We start from the raw sequence: 19,350 nt of genomic DNA, 5'->3' as shown, positions 1-19,350 counted from the left end.
CTGGACCTTTCTCACTCTGTGTCCCTCTTGATGTGGGAAGCCCTGTTGAGTTGCGGCATAGCCCTGAGGGTCTGTCTTTCCTGACTTACTTGCCTCTCTTTTTTTTTTGCAGCCCAGTGCCTGTGAGCAGGTGTCATGGTTCCCAGAATGTACCACTGAAATTCCTGACACTTGGGAAGTGATTGATTGGATGGTTGTGGGAAAGGTAGGATTTCGGGAAAATGTACTGCCAGTTCTTGACCCTTATCTCCTGACTTTTCTCTTCCTCAAGTCTGCTATGTACATCTGTATACTCACAGTTTAAGAAAAATGTGAATCTGACCATTCTGGCAGGAATAAAGTTGTGTCAAGAGGGTGTGTCAAGGGCTTTATGGATGTGCGCCTGGGAGATGTGGCAGACAGGTTTTTTTTCTCTTAGTCTTTTAACTTGCAAAGCAGCACACAATGCATAATTTCTGTGTTCCTCATGGAACCTTTTTAGAATAGCTTATTATACATCTGTGTATATTCTGGTCACTGCTGGGCACTGTTCCAGGTAGATAAAGAGACACTATCCGTGTCCTCAGAAAGTAATGAGGGAGTTGTTATAGAGGGAATTTGTTAAATCTCCTTCTGGAAAATTGTAAGAATAAAGTAGATAGCTATACCAAGTCAGCATGGTCTAGAGAGCAGTTCTTTCTAGTGTAGGGGCCCCCAGGGATCCCCAGGACACTTTCAGGGAATCTGCAAGGTCGAAGTTATTTTCATAATGATACTGAAAAGTTATTTGCCTTTTTTGCTTTTAAGTCTCTCACAAGTGTCCAGTAGTTTTCCAGAGGCTGTGACATGTTATATCACAACCAGCTGAATGCGGATATGGACAGGAGAGTCTAGCCATCTCATATTAAGCCAAATATTAAGAGGTTGGCAGAAATGGAAAATAGTGCCACTCTGCTCAGTAAATTTGCAGGGGGGTGCATATAGTTATTTTTCATAAATATACGCTATTTATGTTGATACAACATTGTTCTTTTAAACTGAAATAATAAATATTTAGTTTTATTCAGTTTTAATTTCTAATAATAAACCTCGATATATATGTGTGTGTGTGTATACATCTCCCACATAATCAAAAGCACTTGGGGGTCCTCAGTGATTCTGAAGAGTGTAAAACCTTAGAACATTTAAGTTTGAGCATCAGTGGTTTAGAGGTAGCCTCGCTCAGACATGAGGTTGGACTTGACATCTCATGATGCTCCCTCACCCTTGTTTTCTGACACTACCAGTGTCACAGTCAGTGCCTGGTGTCCTGCATTCGTACTGATCACAGAGGAATAGGCTTCCTGGTTGAAGGACAGGCTTCTGTCACTTGGGGCATTTCCCCATCCTTCTGCCTCCATGCTATAGGGACAGACAGCTTGGATGTCTCCTTCCTGTTTGCTTTTCTCAGCCGCAGTGTTCGTAAGTCTTGTCTCCATATGGTGGTCTAGTCAGAGTACCCCAGGGGGCTGTTTCATCTCGCAGCCATCTGGAGTAAAGCCAGAGGGATTTAGGATTTTCTCTTTCCCGCCCCTCGGGAATTGATGTTCTTTGGCAAGGACTCAAGCCCCTTTTTGCTTTACTCACTCAGAACCCTAGTTTCTCCACTCATCCCCTAAATACATCCTCACGTGGTCATTATTGATTGTTTTCTTCTCCCTCTAGAGAAAGATGATTATTGAAGATGAAACAGAGTTTTGTGGGGAAGAGCTGCTTCACAGTCTGCTGCAGTGTAAGGTAAGGAAGGCTCTGTGGCTAGAGCTGGAGTTGAAGATTTTGTGTGATGGGCTGTGGTGAGCTTTTCCCATTCTTTTGAGTCAGTTGTGGGGTGGCTGAAATTTAGCTAAGCTCTTTCCTGAGAGCAGGTGTAGCTCATGGTGACTGTCCTGCCCTATGGTGTTGTACTGTCCTATGGCCAGTAGCCATGAAAGGACCCACTTAATTTCAGTGGATTGGTTCATTACAATCCTGGCGTAGTGAAAGGTTTGGAATCATTGTTTAGCATCAGATAGACCTGAATTCAGATCCTAGTTTTGCAGCTTTATTCCCCCCTCCATGTGACCTTGGACCAGATTCTTTACCTGCTCTGAGCTTGGGTTTCCTCATCTGTAAACTGGGGAGAAAATACTCACCACCCAGGGTTGTTATGAAAATTAAGTGAACTAGTTGGCGTGAAGCTCCTGACACACTGCCCTGAATGTTAGCCTCCTCTTGCCTGGGGCAGAATGAACCAGGGAACCTCTGAGGAGAAAATGGGTTGGAGAAAAAACAAGGTCTCAGACCACCCTCACAGAGCTTATTTTTCTAGAAGGTATAGTGTTGGGAATATCCTTAAGGTGACTAGAACTCAGGCAAAGTGAGGCTTCTTTTTTCAGAGAGAAAATTAGGGAAGAAGGGTTTCCTACTGAGAGGCAGATGCCTTCAGAAAACTCTAGTCTTTGTTTGTCTTCCCTCTCTCTGGTGGCCTTTATGTCAGAACTCAGGTCCCTTGGGAAGTTGCTGCTGGAGTGGAAAAGCAGATTTGCTGTGAGGGTTAGCAGTGTCAGGAGGTGGCTCTGCCACTTATTAACTGCTTACCATGTGCCAGGCATGTGCTTACTTCCCTTTTATTTTTAACCACTTTATAGGTGAGGTAGTTGGGTCAGAGTGATTGAGCAGTTTGTCTAGGATTGCACATTTGGTCATTTCGGAGCTGGGAGACAGCTGGAGCCTAGTTCTTAGAGAGCTGTGACTTGGGCTTCTCATGCTCTTAAGGCTCCTGTCCCATCCTGGAGGGTGATACTCACCTTGAGGCTGTGATTGTCTCTGGGCAGAGTGTGTTTGATGTCCTGGATGGGGAGGAGATGCGGCGAGCTCGGACCCGGGCCAATCCCTACGAGATGATCCGAGGAGTCTTCTTCTTAAACAGGTTTGCTGACATTTCCCTCCCCTCCCCTGATGTGCACTGTTCCACCTTTTCAGTAGAGCCTCAGCTATCCGTATGTCTGGTATTCAGGTGTGCTTTTCTGTCTTGCTTTGTTGCAGGGCTGCAATGAAGATGGCTAACATAGATTTTGTGTTTGATCGCATGTTTACAAATCCGCGGGACTCTTACGGGGTGAGAACAAGATTTTACTTCTGAATTCATAGTGCTAAATGGGCTTAAGCTCCACTGGCTCAGAAACTGCCATTTGTGCAATGCTAGAAGAGTATCTTGCTATGTGATAGAGATGTATTTTGTGATAGAGATATATTTTGCTCCACAAGATAGGCTTCCATGGTGCTTCCTGTGGTCCCAGGAGTATCCCAGTAAGCAGCTGTCTATACAGGCCCCAAGTCCCAGCCGCCAACTCCGTAGATCCTACTGCTCACTCCAAGTGGAGGCAGTGGGGGCATGCAGCAGTGGAGAAGGGACATTCCTGACAAAATCAGCAGCTGTGACATTCAGGCCTAGGGAGCAGGGACGTGAGGCAGTGAGTTTACAGCATAGGCCTCCCTTCAGCATTCATTAAACATGTATTTATCCAGGGCTTTACTTGGTGCCAGGCACAGTGCTAAGCACAAGGAGTATAATTTTGAAGGAGACAGATGTGATTCCTTTCCCCGTGTGCTTAGGTTCTGGACATTCTGGTGGATTTGAGAGCTGTAAGGGGTTAGATATTTGTATGGCTTTTCTGTGCTCATTGCTGTGTGGAGGCCAGTCGCCATAGCGGAGCTTTGTCCTGCCTTCTTCCTACCATGAATGAAGAAGAGTATGAATACAGTTCAGCCCTCCGTGTCTGTAGGTTCTGCGTCCATAGATACAGAGGGCCAACCATATAATGCCATATTATATAAAGGACTTGAGCATCTGCAGAGTTTGGTGTCTGCAGGGACTCCTGAAACCAACCCTCTACAGATACTGATGGATGCCTGTATACAGTACTTACTGTGAGCTTATGTTCCAAATCAAAACTTGAGGCATCATCTGATTTGGTTGCTATTTCTGGTATTAGAGGGCAGTACTCGGGGTGATGTTGAATGGAATGTGGCATCTTGATTCTTTCACTGGTCTGTTTAAAATCAGTATCATGTCTAAAGATCTGGGCTGTGTTCAGTGAGGGGTCGGGGCTCAGGAGGTGCAGCAATTAGATCACAGGCGGGTGCCACTGAGGTTCACACCTTCTTTCGGTCTCAGCTGCCTCATCTCTGAAGTTAGCCCTTACTAACCTGCCAGAGGGCTAGGGTAAGACCAAAAGGTTTTTAGCATTTGTTCTAGCTCTAAGATCTGTGATTTCAGATGTGGCCAACTTTCCCTTTCTGCCTCTCTGAATAAGCTTTGTGTAGGATCATAATTACCAGGTTTTGGCCCATCTCAAGAAGTGGTGGAGCAAAATGATTTTCTGCTTTGCTACATCTCATTTTTTCTGACCCTCCATAATGATAGAGAAAGAAAAAAGGAAATTTCATTCTAGCATTCCCTTCAGGGTTTCAAAGTATTTTTACCCAGTCCTAGAAAGTTAGTTCTCTTTGACAGTGAAGGGGCCTGGAAACAGCTGTTCCCAAACCTGTTTCTGCTTCACTCATCCTCCTTCCACTAGGCCCCTGATTATCCACCACTTAAAGAAACTTATTTTCCAAGTTCTTTAATGTTTCAGCTTCATCTCCCTAATTGCTTCCTCCATGATGGCAAAACTGGCAGTTAGACCCCTCCAGCCTTCAGTTGTTTCTCTCTCCCAGGTCTCCATCCCCATTTTCCAGTACCAGTAGGCTGCACAAAAGGGCTTTTGGAATTAACATCTTGAGAAAATTAGGTTGATACAATGTTGATTTAATTTTCTGAACTCCAAATGATTTCCTTTAAACCCTGCCTGGCAGAGGAGCTCTGTCAAGCTGATGGGAAGTCACAGCGTCATTTTGGGCTTTCTAATGTAAACGCCTACAGCAGCTGGTATCTGGTTATTGTCTTCTGCTGTCATGAAAATGAAGTAGGCACCAGGGTTGTACCATTCAGATCGAGGGTGGAGATGTTTGTTACATAGGAAAAGGCAGCTGTGTTTGTAATGCTTCAGGCAGCTTCTTGACTTCAATTGATTGATGGTGGCCGTGGAGAATTGCCCTTTCAGAGATGTTCTTCTACACTCCACTATAAAAAGTGATTTCTCTTCAGCCCTTAGTATTTTTTTCTCTTTTCACCTCTGTTTTCCCCTGAGAACTAGAGGGACAGCCAAGCCCAGCGGGCTTGGTACGTTTTCCAGGGCGAGCAGAGACACTAGAGCAGTTCCTAGTAGAGATTCAGGAGTGGCTGAAGCCCCAGGCACATGTCCAGGTTTGCTAGGGTCTCAGTGGCTCTTAGATCTTGCAAATTATAGAATAAGAATGTAGAGAACTTGAAACTTGAGGAAGTGTGGAGAGGGTAGAGGTGGGAAGCCAGAGAGAGGGTCTCTCAATGTGTTTCTGCTTCTGCAGATTGTGGTAAAAGGAGAAAAGAGGCTCAGGTAGGGAAGTACATTGTAAACAAGAATTGGAAGGGGCAAGGGAAAGAAGGGCATTTAGATTCTTTGGGTCTATGGAAGCATATTATAAACTAAAATGTTACTTGAGGGATTTCTGTGCATGGGGTTATTGTTGAGGTAAGAAAACATTGGTTGTGAAGTATAACAGGAGAAAAAAACTGAAGGTAGATCTTTAAGTTTCAGTGCTATCTTTTATTTTTATTTATTTATTTTTTTAGTGCTATCTTAGAAGAAATTAGACCACACTTATAAAGTGCCCACTGCATATAGAACACTGCTAGGCATTGCAAAAAGGATGGAAAAGGACAGGAGTTTTGACTAAAGAAGTTGATCTAGTTGAATATAATGTCATCTTACGTTTGTTTAGTATTGTACAGTTTATAAAATTCTTTGACATAGGATATTTTATTTAATCCTACAACAGCCTTGAGAAATAACCTACATTAGTCCCAATTTAGTTGAGGAAGCTCAAGCTTAAAGACATAAATTGTGTGCTAGCCTTTGACTGCACAGCCAGTAAGTACAGAGGTGAGAGAACCCCAGCTGTCCTTTCTATGAAAAGACCTTTTGGCTGTGCACACATCCTAAAATCGCAGAACAAGATCACATTTATGCTCTGTTTTTAGAGGTGAGATACTTTCATTGATTCATTCCCTTTCCTTTCCCCAGTCTTCCTTTGGGCCAGCGGCTCACCCCGAGAGGCTGGAACCTCAGGCCAGGGCATGGCCAGTGGTGAAAAAATGATTTTCCCTCTTTGCAGTGTGTGCAGGCCTTAAACTTGTGACCCCTGCCTCATGACCGCTTTGCAGCCTGGGAAGTGCTACATAGTGTTCTCGCAATTGCCATTAGGTCTTTTTTTGTGTGCAAATGAATGTGATCCAAAAATATGAATAATTAATGGCTCAGGAACGAAGAATGCTGGGGTGAAGTGGCGGGGAAGGGAGAAAGAACTGATGTATCCCAGAAACCGCATGGGCTTGTCATGGGATGATGAAGTTTATTTTTAGCTGAAGTCACTTTCTCTAGAGACTTTTTTTTTTTTTTTACTGTTTTGATAAAGTTAGATAACTATCATCAGAGGCAAGGCCCTTGTCACCTAGAAAGTACCTGGACTGTGAACATTAGTATTTCTTTCTTAAAACTGTTTCCCCTGGAGTTTTCTGATCTTTATCCAGCAGTTGCAGAGCTCTGGACAAGCACTCAGCCATGCCAAACCTGTTGCAGGGAAGGCTGAGCTGTCTCAGCCACTTCCTGCCAGATGTTCATCGGGGTCCCCTGCAATTACCCCCTCTAGAGCCCTGCCTCTTGTCACCAGTACAAATGATACATCCTATCTGCTGTGGAGGGTTGGGACAAGTAGAATTCACCATCTAGGGCCCAGGTGTGTAGAAGAGAAGTGTATAAACACACAGTATGGGCCAGTGCTACATTCAGTATAAATTTTAGATTAAGAGTTAAAGCCACTCAAGTGGCCAAAACTGTAATCCAATAAAAATTCAAATGATTATTGTAATTTAGTTATTCCTTAGGTGGGCAGGTGCTCTGATGGCTGCCTGAACGCTGCACACCAGTGTCTCCTGTTCTATCTTGTCAGCTCCCAGCTGTGCACCACCCCAGGCTCCAGCTAGCAGAGGCGCAGAGGCCAGAGAGGAAGGAAGTATGAGAAAGGAGGCTGCTCAGTGCACTGTTGTTTCTTGGATGGGGTCATGGAACAGAATAAGGGCTCTAGTGAAATCTGAATCAAATCTGGGGTTTTAGTTAATAGTAGTATACCAGTGTTAGTTTCCTAGTTTTGACAAATGACAATATAAGATGTTAACAAAACTGGGTGAAGGGTATATGTGAACTTTGTCCTTGCAACTTGTCTGTAAATCTGAAATTCTTCCACAATAAAAAGTTACTTGGGGGAGAAAAAAAGGGAGAGCCTAGGAGAAAGGGGAGAAGGGAAGCAGAGGCTTTGGTCTGGAAAGATAGGCCCTGTGGCTGGGAGGGGGTGATGTTAGAGCCCCTCAGACTTTGGACAGAAAGACCTGAGTCTGACAGTCAGGCTGATAGGATTCTGATTTAGCTTTGTTACAGACTGGCTGTGAACAGATTACTTTAGGTCTCGGTGTCTCTTTTTCTCTGTCTGTAATGTGGAGGGTAGAACATGTATTCTGCTCAGTAGGACTCTTGTCAGGCAGATTATGGTAAGGAAAAGATGCTGAGAAACTAAAAAATGCACACTTAGATGCTGACTAAGATATTTTTATTAGGCATCTGAGCTAGGCTTGGTGGTGTGAAAGGTGTTGGGTATTTTGAGGTCGAGATGGGCAACTCCAGAGAGCAATGATCACAGAGGATACATTTCCTGGTTATTGTGGCCCTGGCAGGAACTCTGCATTGTGCTTGCTGAAAGACTTAGTTTACTTCCTGTGCGTTCTCTTTCATGCTCCCCATTGAGCCATCTTTTTTCCCTTCCTTCCCTGTCTTCCACTTGTCTTTGCAGAAACCACTGGTGAAGGACCGGGAAGCTGAGCTTCTGTACTTTGCTGACGTCTGTGCAGGCCCAGGTGGCTTTTCGGAGTATGTGCTGTGGAGGAAGAAGTGGCACGCAAAGGGCTTTGGAATGACTCTGAAGGGCCCTAATGACTTTAAGTTGGAGGACTTCTACTCTGCCTCCAGTGAACTCTTCGAACCCTACTATGGTAGGGACATGGAGAAGGGTACCCAGGGGCTATGAGGGACAGGTCTCTGTGGGGACTTTAGGTCAGAAGTAGTTATTATCCACTTGCCATGTTTTCTTTCCTAGGTTTCTCAGCCTGGGATTCCCAGTCCATGTCATGAAGGTCTTGGTTCCCTCTAGACTGTCCCTTTTTACCCCAGGCCTAGGGGATACAAGTTAAACACTTCACTAGGCAGACTCTCATCAAAGCCATATTAATTGCTCCTTTCTTCTCTTGTGGTGATAGGAGATAATGAAACTGCCTGATCTCCGACTGAGAACTGGCAGGGTTATTAACCCCATGCCCATCTCCAGCCCTGTGTCCTGAGTGTGGCGTGCCCTGCATAGCAGACAGCTCAGCAACCCCCAAATGGTTCCCTCCACTGTGTCTTGCTTTTTATGACTTGGCAGCAAACCCTAAGTCCTTTGTTAACAGTTCTTTCTAAGAAATTGATATTGGTTCCTAAATGCAGGTGTTTAAACACAGCTTTAATCTTGAACATGAAGACCTGTTTTAGTTGATGACTCTTGGCTGGTCAACTCCTTTTAAACTTTGCTTTATTACAGCAGGGCCCTGTTTTTGCCTCCTGGTCCATCACTACACGGCAGGTCCTTCAGAGAATTGCTTCTCACAGGGTCTTTTCTCCTGGGCCTCGAGGCCTGCCTGATACCTGTGTTCACAGCCCCAGAGAGCTTGTGTCTCAGCTCCTGGGATGCACAGGGCAGGTGAGCTAAATGTGAATCTTGTGTTCACTCAGGCGAGGGTGGGATCGATGGAGATGGAGACATCACCCGCCCGGAGAACATCTCTGCTTTTCAGAATTTTGTCCTGGATAACACAGATCGCAAGGGTGTCCACTTTCTGATGGCCGATGGGGTAGGTGATCTGCTTTTTATAGGGTGATGCTTTAGCGATTTATCATGTTAGAGGCTTGAGGATTGATTTTGTTTTGTTGGGTCCCTTAGCTGCCCCGGGAGGTGGTAGCTCTGTTCAGATTGTAGGAGTGTATGATGTATGTTTTATTCTTTTTGTACATATTTTTAGTGGTAGTTTTGTCAAGGCTGTAATGTAGACACCTTAGAGCAAGTGGGCCTTCTCAGCCCACTTCTTCAGAGGGCCTTGAGACCTGTTGAAGGGAGGACCATGACTAAGATGAGCTAGGCAAAACTGACCAGGAAGAACATTTCTATCATTTGTCCCCATGGCGCTGCTTCTGGTGGAAGCTGTTCTATACATGGCCACTCCTAAGCCTCTAGTTAGGCTGATAGGTGACCACATAGCCAGAGGCAGCAGCTCAGGGAATCCATTGGAAACTCTGTTAGTGGCTGGGCTAAGGTGAATGTTCAAGTTGCCCATTCTTTGGGCAGCTGCTTGATGCATAGAGGCAAGCCCCCCTGTAGTCTGATGCTGCAGGTCGTCTTTCTGGAGCGAGCCACCATTAACATAGAGAGTCAGAGAACATGGCAGTTACTCTAGGGCCACATGGCCAAGTTGAGAAAAGCCTCTGGAGCTCCTCGGGTGGTCTCTCAAGCTGTAGCTGTGTGGAAAGGTGGAGAAATGTTTAGGATGTCAGCATAGGATCTGAACATGCCCTGGCTCAACAGAGCTTTGTGCACAGCAGGGAGTAACTGACAGACTTGGGCGGGGGGGGGGGCTGCTCTAGCTGTACATGTGGGGGTCTAATAGTGCTTGGGAGGCGGCCTTGTAGTGTGTCAGCTCGAGTGGCAAACTCGAGGATTGTCCTTCTGCTTAGGCAGTGTAGACTGGTGACCCGTGCCCCCTCATCTGTTTTTTTGATTTACCCTATTAAACAGGCATGCATTTTAAGAAGCGTCTATAAATGAAAGACATTGCTTAACATTTTTGATTCTGGAGACCTGTCTAGGCTGGGGCCAGCTTAATGGAGACCAGCCTCTTTTTTTAATTATTGTGGTAAAAAACACATAATGTAAAATTTACCACTAGAACCATTTTTAAGTGTACAGTTCAGTATTGTTGAATCTATTCACATCTCCAGAACTTTTTCATTTTGCAGAATTGAAACTATACCCATTAAACAACTGCCTTCTCTTCCTAACATAGCCCCTGGCCTCCTTTACTTGTATGAACTTGGCTGTCTGCTCCCTCTTGGGATCTTACAGGGAGGGAGACCATCCCAGGAATAGCAGCACAGATTCTTTGAACAGACACCCTGGCCGGAGACCCTGCCAACTGGAGAGAGAGGGTCCATGGTCTTGGGACAGGAAAGGGGGTTTGTGAATAAATCCTTGGTCAGCAGAGAGAGAGTGATTACTGTGACTGTCAGAGTTGTGCTCACTTTTCTCCTGTTACCAGACTGGGGTCCCCTGGTCAGTGGTCAGCCCAGGGGCTGAGTGAGCTCATGCAGAGTATTCAGGCCACTTGTGCACCCTGGGTCATTGGACTCACCAGGGCATTCAGTTTCCTATCTTGTAGTTGGCCTGTGACTAGCCTCATTTTGCCTCTGTACTGCTGTACTTGTCCCTTGGATTCCCACATGAGTTTTAAAATTTGCTGGACCATCTCCTTGGAGGAGCAGACTTGGTTCCATCCCTGGGAGTGATAGAGCAGGAAAACAGCACTGGCCCGGTGGTCAGGCCCAGAGCCTGGTGCTAATCTCACCATAATGAGCCCTGTGACCGTGCCATATAATTTAAACACCAAGCTGTATCTTTGTCAGATGGTGGAGATCAATGACATTTCAAGAAATCTCCAGGAAGATGAGGTGGGATTCCTTTTTTTAGTCCTCACCACTTCTCTTTTCTACCCTGATTCATGTGCTCTCATTTCAGGGTTTCTCCGTGGAGGGACAGGAGAACCTGCAGGAGATCCTTAGCAAGCAGTTGCTGCTCTGTCAGTTCCTCATGGCGCTGTCTGTTGTCCGGACAGGTGACACTTCTTATGCTGTCTCCCCACCCAGGACCCACCAGAAGCCGTGTTGGACAAGATCATGTATAGGGATTGGCTTGGAAGTTAAAAAAAAAATCTGCTTATTTAGGTGACAGGTGGCTGAATGAGGAATTTAGGGCCAAAAGTGCTATAGAATTCCCCAAATCCCCTCTGAAACTGTCTCTCTCGTATTGCCTCTGACTTTCATTAGACCCAGGTGCTGGGTCCCTGACGTTGTCATGTTCCCTGAGACTACCTTACCCACTTCCTGGGATAGAAGCTGCTGATTACTGTTGGTGTTTTCTCTCTAATCTAGGAGGCCACTTCATCTGTAAAACCTTTGACCTCTTCACACCGTTCAGCGTGGGGCTCATCTACCTGCTGTACTGCTGCTTTGAACGAGTATGTCTCTTTAAGCCGATTACCAGCCGTCCTGCCAACTCAGAGAGGTGAGACTTTCCTCTCCATTTTAATCAGACTAGCTGGCTAAATGTCAGAACAGCAAATCCTGGTGCATCTCTGGCATGACCACTGAAGCTACGTAAAAAACCTTCATTTTAAAAAAGTGATTGAGGGGGAGCGTATAGCTCAGAGGTAGAGTACGTGCTTAGTGAGCACGAAGTCCTGGGTTTAATCCCCAGTACCTCTGTTAAAAAATAAATAAATAAATACATACATACATACATACATACATACATACATACATACACCTAATTACCTTCCCCTAAAAAACAAACAAACAAAAAATAAAATTAATAAAGTGATTGAAACCAAGAGGAGTCACGATTTGGATTTTATTTGTCCTTTGATTCAGCCTCTGCCTACTTCTCCACAAACCTTATTCACCACACTTATGTGGATGATCCTTGGATTGGCCCAGGAGGGAGAAGGAGATCAAGAGAAGGGTTGGTCACCTGAAGGGACATGGGCTGAGAAAGGTCAAGGGGGCCATCAACTGAGGCATTGTTGGCATCTCAAGTGGCACACAGTGTCCATGCATGATCTGAGAGAAGATGGGGCTGTCTGAATTGCTAGGTGGCCTGTTACAAACACGGATTTCTGGGCTTCATCCTTGGAGAGTCTGTCTTTAACTTCACAGACTCCCCAGGTGATGGTGACACAGTCAACCTGGCACAGGACATAGTTGAAATACAGCCCAATGTAAAAAGGAAGGATTTGAGGTGAACTTTGCAGCACACAGTCTGTGCTGTTTGTGCATAGACAAGGCTGTTGAGCTTCATGACTCAGCAAGAGGTTTGGGGAGGAGAAATGTGGGGAGAAGCCTTTACTCAGCAAAGTGACAGGGTATCTCCTGCCAGGTATGTGGTGTGCAAGGGCCTGAAGGTGGGCATAGATGACGTACGACGGTACCTCTTTTCAGTCAATATTAAACTCAACCAGCTGCGGAACACCGATTCCGATGTCAACCTTGTGGTCCCCTTGGAGGTGATCAAGGGAGACCATGAATTTACTGACTACATGATACGGTCCAATGAAAGGTAAGCAAACCGGTGTTTTATTTATTTATTCATTTTCCTGGCACCACTAGGGTATCAAGGAAGACCAGAGAATGAAGGACTGAATGACTGCCTCTTGATAATCGCTTTTTCAATTTTGAAAAATTGGTTACTGGGGTTGGTCTGCTTGTTCCAGGGCTCCTGGGGACTTTGGGTACCTTGGGGACCCTCATCCTGCTCCTATGCTCAACTGTCACAAGGGTGGCTGGTAGGAGTCTGGCTGGCATTGCCCTCCCTACCCATGGGAGCCTGAGTACGATAGTGAAATCTGACAGAGAGCAGACATCCTGTGTCCTCGGAGGCAGGAGTAATTTCCCTTTAATTGCTTCTGTTTGTAAAAGGCCATCATAGTTTGTTGCCTTATGAAGTCCCCTGTTTGGAGGCAAGAGATGGCTGAAAAGCAAGTGTATAACATGCTTTGGAAGTTTCTAGTACCAAAGCTTTCGCCAGTCCGTGAGTTCTCTAAATTGGTCTGAATGCTGGTTTTCTGTTTTTTGGGGTTTTTTTGTTTTTTTTTTAAGCCTTCTTTAATTGTTTCCCCCACTCCCTGTTAGTGATGATAATTTAAAGTTGTGACGGTTGGCTCAGTTTTCTAAGTGGGCAAGCCTTACTGAGAAGTTTTTGGAGATAGGTTGGAGAATTGCATAGTATCAATGAATCAGTAGCAATGCTTTCTTAGGGAGTCAAGCAGATGTTAGAAAGGTCATTTCTAAGGGTGCAACCCTAAGTCTCTCAGAGGAGCTTGAATGTATAGGTGGCCCTTAGAATCAGAAGGAGAGGAAGTCTTTATCCATCTTATCTACCATCTCCCAGTATTTTAACTTTCCATAGTACTAACCACATGAACTCTCTTACGTTGATGTAAGGCTGGGCACCAAGGTGGAGCAGATAGTAAGTTTCAGCATGTTGTACATGAGGGAACAAACAGGCCCCGGGACCAGCCTTGAATCAGCAAAGCCAAGGCTTTGTTACATTTTTGGACTTCTTTTTGCTGAGCCATGTTGCCATCTGCTACAAGTATGTGTGGGATGCATGGCAAAAAATGCATGGATTTCTTAGTGCTCCCAAATGCAAAGTGTTTAAGCAATCCTATAACCAGTTTTCTTTCTTTCTGTTAAAAAAATTGAGGTATAATTGCATAAGTGAAATGCAGATCTTCTGTGTACACTTCAGTCAGTTTTGACAAATGCATCTTTTCCTGTAGCCTACATCCCTATTAAGATTAAAAAAAAATTACCATCATTTTGGGAAGTTTCTTTGTGCCCTTACCCAGTCAACCTTGAAGTAACCACTCTTCTGATTTTTATTATAAGTTAATTTTGTCTGTTCTAGAACTTTGTATAAATGGAATCATACATATACACTTTTGTGTCTTTTTTTTTTCTCCTCACCGTAATGTTTTTTGAGATTCATTCATGTTGTATGGGTTTGTTCCTTTTTATTGCTGAGTAGTAGGGTCCATACTCTACTGTATGGATATACCATATTTATTCTTCTGTTGATGGACCGTTGTACTGTTTCCAGTTTGGGACTGTCATGAATAAAGCTACTAAAACATTCTTGTACAGGTGGACCGATGTTTTCATTTCTTAGGTAAATACCCAAGACTGGAAACCTAGGTCATACAGTAGATGTATATTTAACTCTTTGATAATAGTTTTCTAAAGTGTTTGTACTGGTTTACACCCTTCAGCAAAGTATGGAGTTTTAATTATTCTATATCCTTATCAACATTTGGTATTGTTAGTCTTTTCATTTTGACATTCTGGTGGGGTGTAATGTTTGTATCATTGTTTTAATTTTCATTTCTCTGCTGATTAAGGATGTTGAGCCCTTTTTTATGTTTATTGGCTATTTGCATCTTTTTTAATGTTATCTTTTCAAGTCTTTTGACCATTTAAAAATTGATTTGTGTTTTTATTAAGTTGTAGGAATTATTTGTATATTCTGAATACACGTCTAATGTGTTGTGAATATTTTTCCACAATTTATGATTTGCCTATTTTCTTAATGATGTCTTTTGATAAGCAGATGTTTAAAATTTGTTGAGTCCTTTTTTTAAATTGCAAAATATAACATAAAATTCACCATTTTAACCCTTTTCAAAATATGATTCAGTGGCATTAAGTATATTCACTTTGTTGTGCAATCATCACCACTATGCATTTCCAACTTTTTAATCATCCAGAGCAGAAATTGCTTATTAAACAAGAACTCCCCATTCCCCTAATCCCCAGCCATTGGTACTCTCTGTTATATTTTCTATCTCTGTGAATTTTCTTATTGCAGGTACTACATACAAGTGCATTCATACAATATTTGTCCTTTTGTGTCTGGCTTATTTCACTTAGCGTAATGTTTTCAAGATTCATGTTGTAGCGTATGTCAGAATTTCATTCCTTTTTAAGGCTCAGTAATAATCCATTATATATATGTACCACATTTCATTTATCCATTCATCTGTGAGGGACATTTGAGTTTCCCCCACATTTTAGCTATTGAGAATAATAGTGTTACGAATATTGGTGTGCAAAGTAACTGTGTCTCTGCTTTCAGTTCTTGGTATACATTCAAAAGTGGGATTGTTGGATCATTTAGTAGTTCTGTTTAACTTTTTAAGGAGCTGCCATATTCTGCAACAGCTGCACCATTTTACATTCTGACCAACAACGCATCAGGGTTCCAATTTCTCTACATCTTCACCAATATTTGTTATTTTCTGATTTTTTTTTTTCATAATAGCCATCCTACTTGGGTATGAATTGGTATCTCACAGTAGTTTTGGTTTGCATTTCCCTAATGACTAATGATTTTGAGTATGTTTTCATGTGCAAATTGGCCATTTGTGTATCTTTTTTGGAGAAATACCTACTCAAGTTCTTTGCTCATTTTTATTTTGTTTTATTTTTAAAAATTTATTTATTTTCTATTTAAGTAAGTTGACTTACAATATCATATTAGTATCAGGTGTACAACATACTGATTCAGTATTTTTATACATTACAAAATATTCACCAGGATAAGTCTGGTTGCCATCTGTCACCATAAGAGTTATTCTGATATTATTGACTGTGTTCCCTAATGCTGTACATTACATCCATGTACTTGTTTATTTTATAACCGGAAGTTTGTACCTCTTAATCTCCCTCTTTAATAGCACTCATCCCTCCTACTCCCCTCTGGCAGCGACCAGTTTGTTCTCTTTATTGATGAGTCTGTTTCTGTTTTGTTATGTTTGTTCATTTGTTTTGTTTTTTAGATTCTACATATAAGTGAAATCATATGGTATTTATCTTTCTCTGACTTATTTTACTTAGTATAATCCTTTCTAGGTTCTTCCATGTTGTTGCAAATAGCAAGATTTCACTCCCTTTTTTATGGCTGAGTAATATTTCTTTATATAGGTATGTATAATGTTCCTTCACATAGGTATATGATATATATATACACACACATACACACATATACCCCACATCTTTATTCATTCATCTGTAGATGGACACTTAGGTTGCTTCCATATATTGGGTATTGTAAATAATGCTGCAGTGAACATAAGGGTGCATATATCTTTTTGAATTAGCATTTTTGTTTTCTTCAGAAAAATAAACAGAAGTGGAATTGCTAAATTGTATGGTAGTTCTATTTTTGTTTTTTTGAGGAACCTATATACTGTATATTCCATAGTGGCTGTACCAATTTACATTCCCACCAACAGTGCACAGATGTTTCTTTTTCTCCACATCCTTGCCAACACTTCTTAATTTGTTGTCTTTTTGATAATAGTGATTATGATAGATGGGAGGTGATATCTCATGTGGTTCTGATTTGTGTTTCTCTGATAATTGGTGATGTTGAACATTTTTTCATGTGTCTGTTGGCCATCTGTATGTCTTCTTCAGAAAAGTGGCTATTCAGATCCTCTGCCCATTTTTCAATGAGGTGTTTGGGTTTTTTTGATATTGAGTTGTATGAGTTCTTTGTATACTTTGGATTATCTACCCCTTATCAGATATATTATTTGTAAATATCTTCTCTCATTCAGTAGGCCGTCTTTTTGTTTTGTTGATAGTTTCCTTTGTTGTGCACAAACTTTTTAGCTTTTGATGTAGTGCCATTTGCTTTTGTTTTCTTTACCGAAGGAGACATATCCAAGAAAATACTGCTAAGACGGATGTCAAAGAGCATACTGCCTATGTTTTCTTCTGGGAGTTTCATGGATTTAGGTCTTACTTTCATTTAAGTTTTTAATCCGTTTTGAGTTTATTTTTATATATGGTGTGAGAAAGTAGGCCAGTTTGATTCTTTTGCATGTAGCCATCCAGTGTTCCCAACACTGTTTATTGAAGAGACTGTCTTTTCCCCATTGTATATTCTTGCCTCCTTTATCATAGATTGCCATATGTATGTGGATTTATTTCTGGGCTCTCTGTTCTGTTCCATTGATCTACGTGTCTGTTTTTGTGCCAGTACCACACTGTTTTAATTACTATAGCTTTGTAATATAGTTTGAAACTAGGGAGTGTGACATCTCCAGCTTAGTTCTTCTCAAGATTGTTTTGGCTATTTGGGATCTTTTATGGTTCCACACACATTTTAGAATTATTCTAGTTCTGTGGAAAATGCTATTGGTATTTTGACAAAGATGGCATTGACTCTGTAGATTGTCTTGGGCAGTATGGTCATTTTAACAATATTCTTTCAATCCATAAGCACAATATATCTTTACATTTGTGTTATCTTCAATTTCTTGAATGAATTAATGTCTTACAGTTTTCTGAGTACAGGTCTTTTGCTTCCTTGGTTAGATTTATTTGTAGGTATTTTATCTTTCTGATGCAATTGTAAACAGGATTGTTTTCTTAATTTCTCTTTCTGATAGTTGGTTGTTAGTGTGCAGAAACACAACAGACTTCAGTATATTTCGTATCCTACAACTTTACTGAATTCACTTACTAGTTCTGCTAGTTTTTTGGTGGCATCTTTAGGATTTTGTATATGTAGTATCATGTCATATGCAAACAGTGACAGTTTTACTTCTTCATTTTCAATTTGGATACCTTTTATTTGTTTTCCTTGTCTGATTGCTGTGGCTAACACTTCCAATATGATGTTGAATGAAAGTGGCAAGAGTGGCCATTCTTGTCTTGTTCCTGATCTTAGAGGAAATAACTTTCAGCTTTTCACTCTTGGGTATAATTTTGGCTCTAGGTTTGTCATATATGGCCTTTATTATGTTGAGGTATGTTCTGTCGCTACCAATGAATTTTTATTATAAATGGATGTTGAATTTTGTTGAAAGCTTTTTCTGTATCTGTTGAGATGATCATAAGATTTTTATTCAGTTTGTTGATGTGGTATATTAATATTGATTGATTTGCAGGTATTATGTCCTTGCATCCCTGGAATAAATCCCATTTGATCATGGTATATGATCCTTTTAATGTATTGTTGAATTCAGTTTGCTAATGTTTTGTTGAGGATTTTTGTATGTGTTTATCAGTGATATTTGGCCTGTAATTTTCTTTTTTTGTGGAAACTTTGGTTTTGGTATGAGGTTGATACTGGCCTAGTAGAATGAGTTCAGAAACATTCCTTTCTCTTCAGTTTTTTAGAGTAGTTTGAGAAGGGTAGGTGTTAACTCTTCTTTAAGTGTTTGCTAGAATTCACCTGAGAAGCTAGCTGGTCCTGGACTTTTGTTTGTTTTTACTCATTCAGTTTTGTCATTGGTAATCACTCTGTTCATATTTTCTATTTCTGAATTCAGTCTTAGGAGATTGTATGTTTCTAGGGACTTATTCATTTCTCCTGGGTTGTCCATGTAATTGTAGTAATTTTTTATGATCCTCTACAGTTCTGTGGTATTGGTGGTGATTTCTCTTTCATTTCTGATTTTATTTATCTGGGCTTTCTTTTTTTTTTTTCTTGATGAATTTGGCTAAAGGTTTATTTATTTTATTTATCTTTTCAAAGAACCAGCTCTTATTTTCATTGGTCTTTCCTGTTGTTTTATTTAGTCTCTATTTCATTTCTTTCTGCTCTGATCTTTGTTTTCTTCTACTAACTTCAGGTTTTGTTTTTCTTCTTTCTCTACTTCCCAAAGGAGGTGTAAGGATAGATTGTTTGATATTTTTCTTGTTTCTTGAGGTAGGCTTGTATTGCTATAAACTTCCCCCTTAGAACTGCTTTTGCTGTGTCCCATAGATTTTAGATTACTATGTTTTCATTTTCATTTGTCTCTTAGGTATTTTTTGATTTCCTCTTTGATTTCTTCATTGACCCATAAGTTGTTTAGTAGATACTATTTAGCCTCTGTGTGTTTGTGGTTTTTGCAGGTTTTTCCCCTTGTAGTTGATTTCCAGTCTTATACCTTGTGGTTGGAAAAGATGCTTGATATGATTTCAGTCTTTGTAAGTTTATTGAGACTTGTTTTGTGGCCTACCATGTGATCTATCCTGGCAAGTGTTCCATCTATCGTTGAAAATAATGTGTATTCTACTGCTTTTGGATAGAATGTTCTATAAATATTTACTAAGTCAGTGTGGTCTAATGTGTCACTTAAGGCCAGTGTTTCCTGATTGATTTTCTTTCTGGATGATCTGTCCATTGATGGAAGTGAAGTGTTTCGTACTATTATTGAGTTACTTATCTCTGCCTCTCTTAAATCTTCTGGGGTTTTTTTTCTTGTGCCTTCATTTGGAATATATTCCTCTGTCTCCTCATTTTGCCTAA

At 41.6% G+C, this 19,350-nt stretch overlaps 1 protein-coding gene across 2 annotated transcripts in view; it reads left to right on the top strand.

The window, feature by feature from the left end:
* Positions 1-19,350, top strand: part of CMTR1 (cap methyltransferase 1) — a 52,677-nt gene that overhangs the window by 14,844 nt on the left and 18,483 nt on the right. For both annotated transcript variants that reach the window (XM_015237484.3, XM_015237485.3), the window contains exons 5-13: positions 113-205; positions 1,684-1,755; positions 2,832-2,926; positions 3,043-3,115; positions 7,981-8,179; positions 8,955-9,073; positions 11,008-11,104; positions 11,421-11,553; positions 12,424-12,603. In XM_015237484.3, the coding sequence (XP_015092970.2) occupies positions 113-205; positions 1,684-1,755; positions 2,832-2,926; positions 3,043-3,115; positions 7,981-8,179; positions 8,955-9,073; positions 11,008-11,104; positions 11,421-11,553; positions 12,424-12,603 (1,061 nt within the window). The remainder of the gene's footprint in view (positions 1-112; positions 206-1,683; positions 1,756-2,831; positions 2,927-3,042; positions 3,116-7,980; positions 8,180-8,954; positions 9,074-11,007; positions 11,105-11,420; positions 11,554-12,423; positions 12,604-19,350) is intronic.

Source organism: Vicugna pacos, chromosome 20 (assembly GCF_048564905.1).
Source record: "Vicugna pacos chromosome 20, VicPac4, whole genome shotgun sequence".
Classification (NCBI taxonomy): Eukaryota; Metazoa; Chordata; class Mammalia; order Artiodactyla; family Camelidae; genus Vicugna; species Vicugna pacos.
This window is presented reverse-complemented; position numbering and strand designations above follow the sequence as displayed.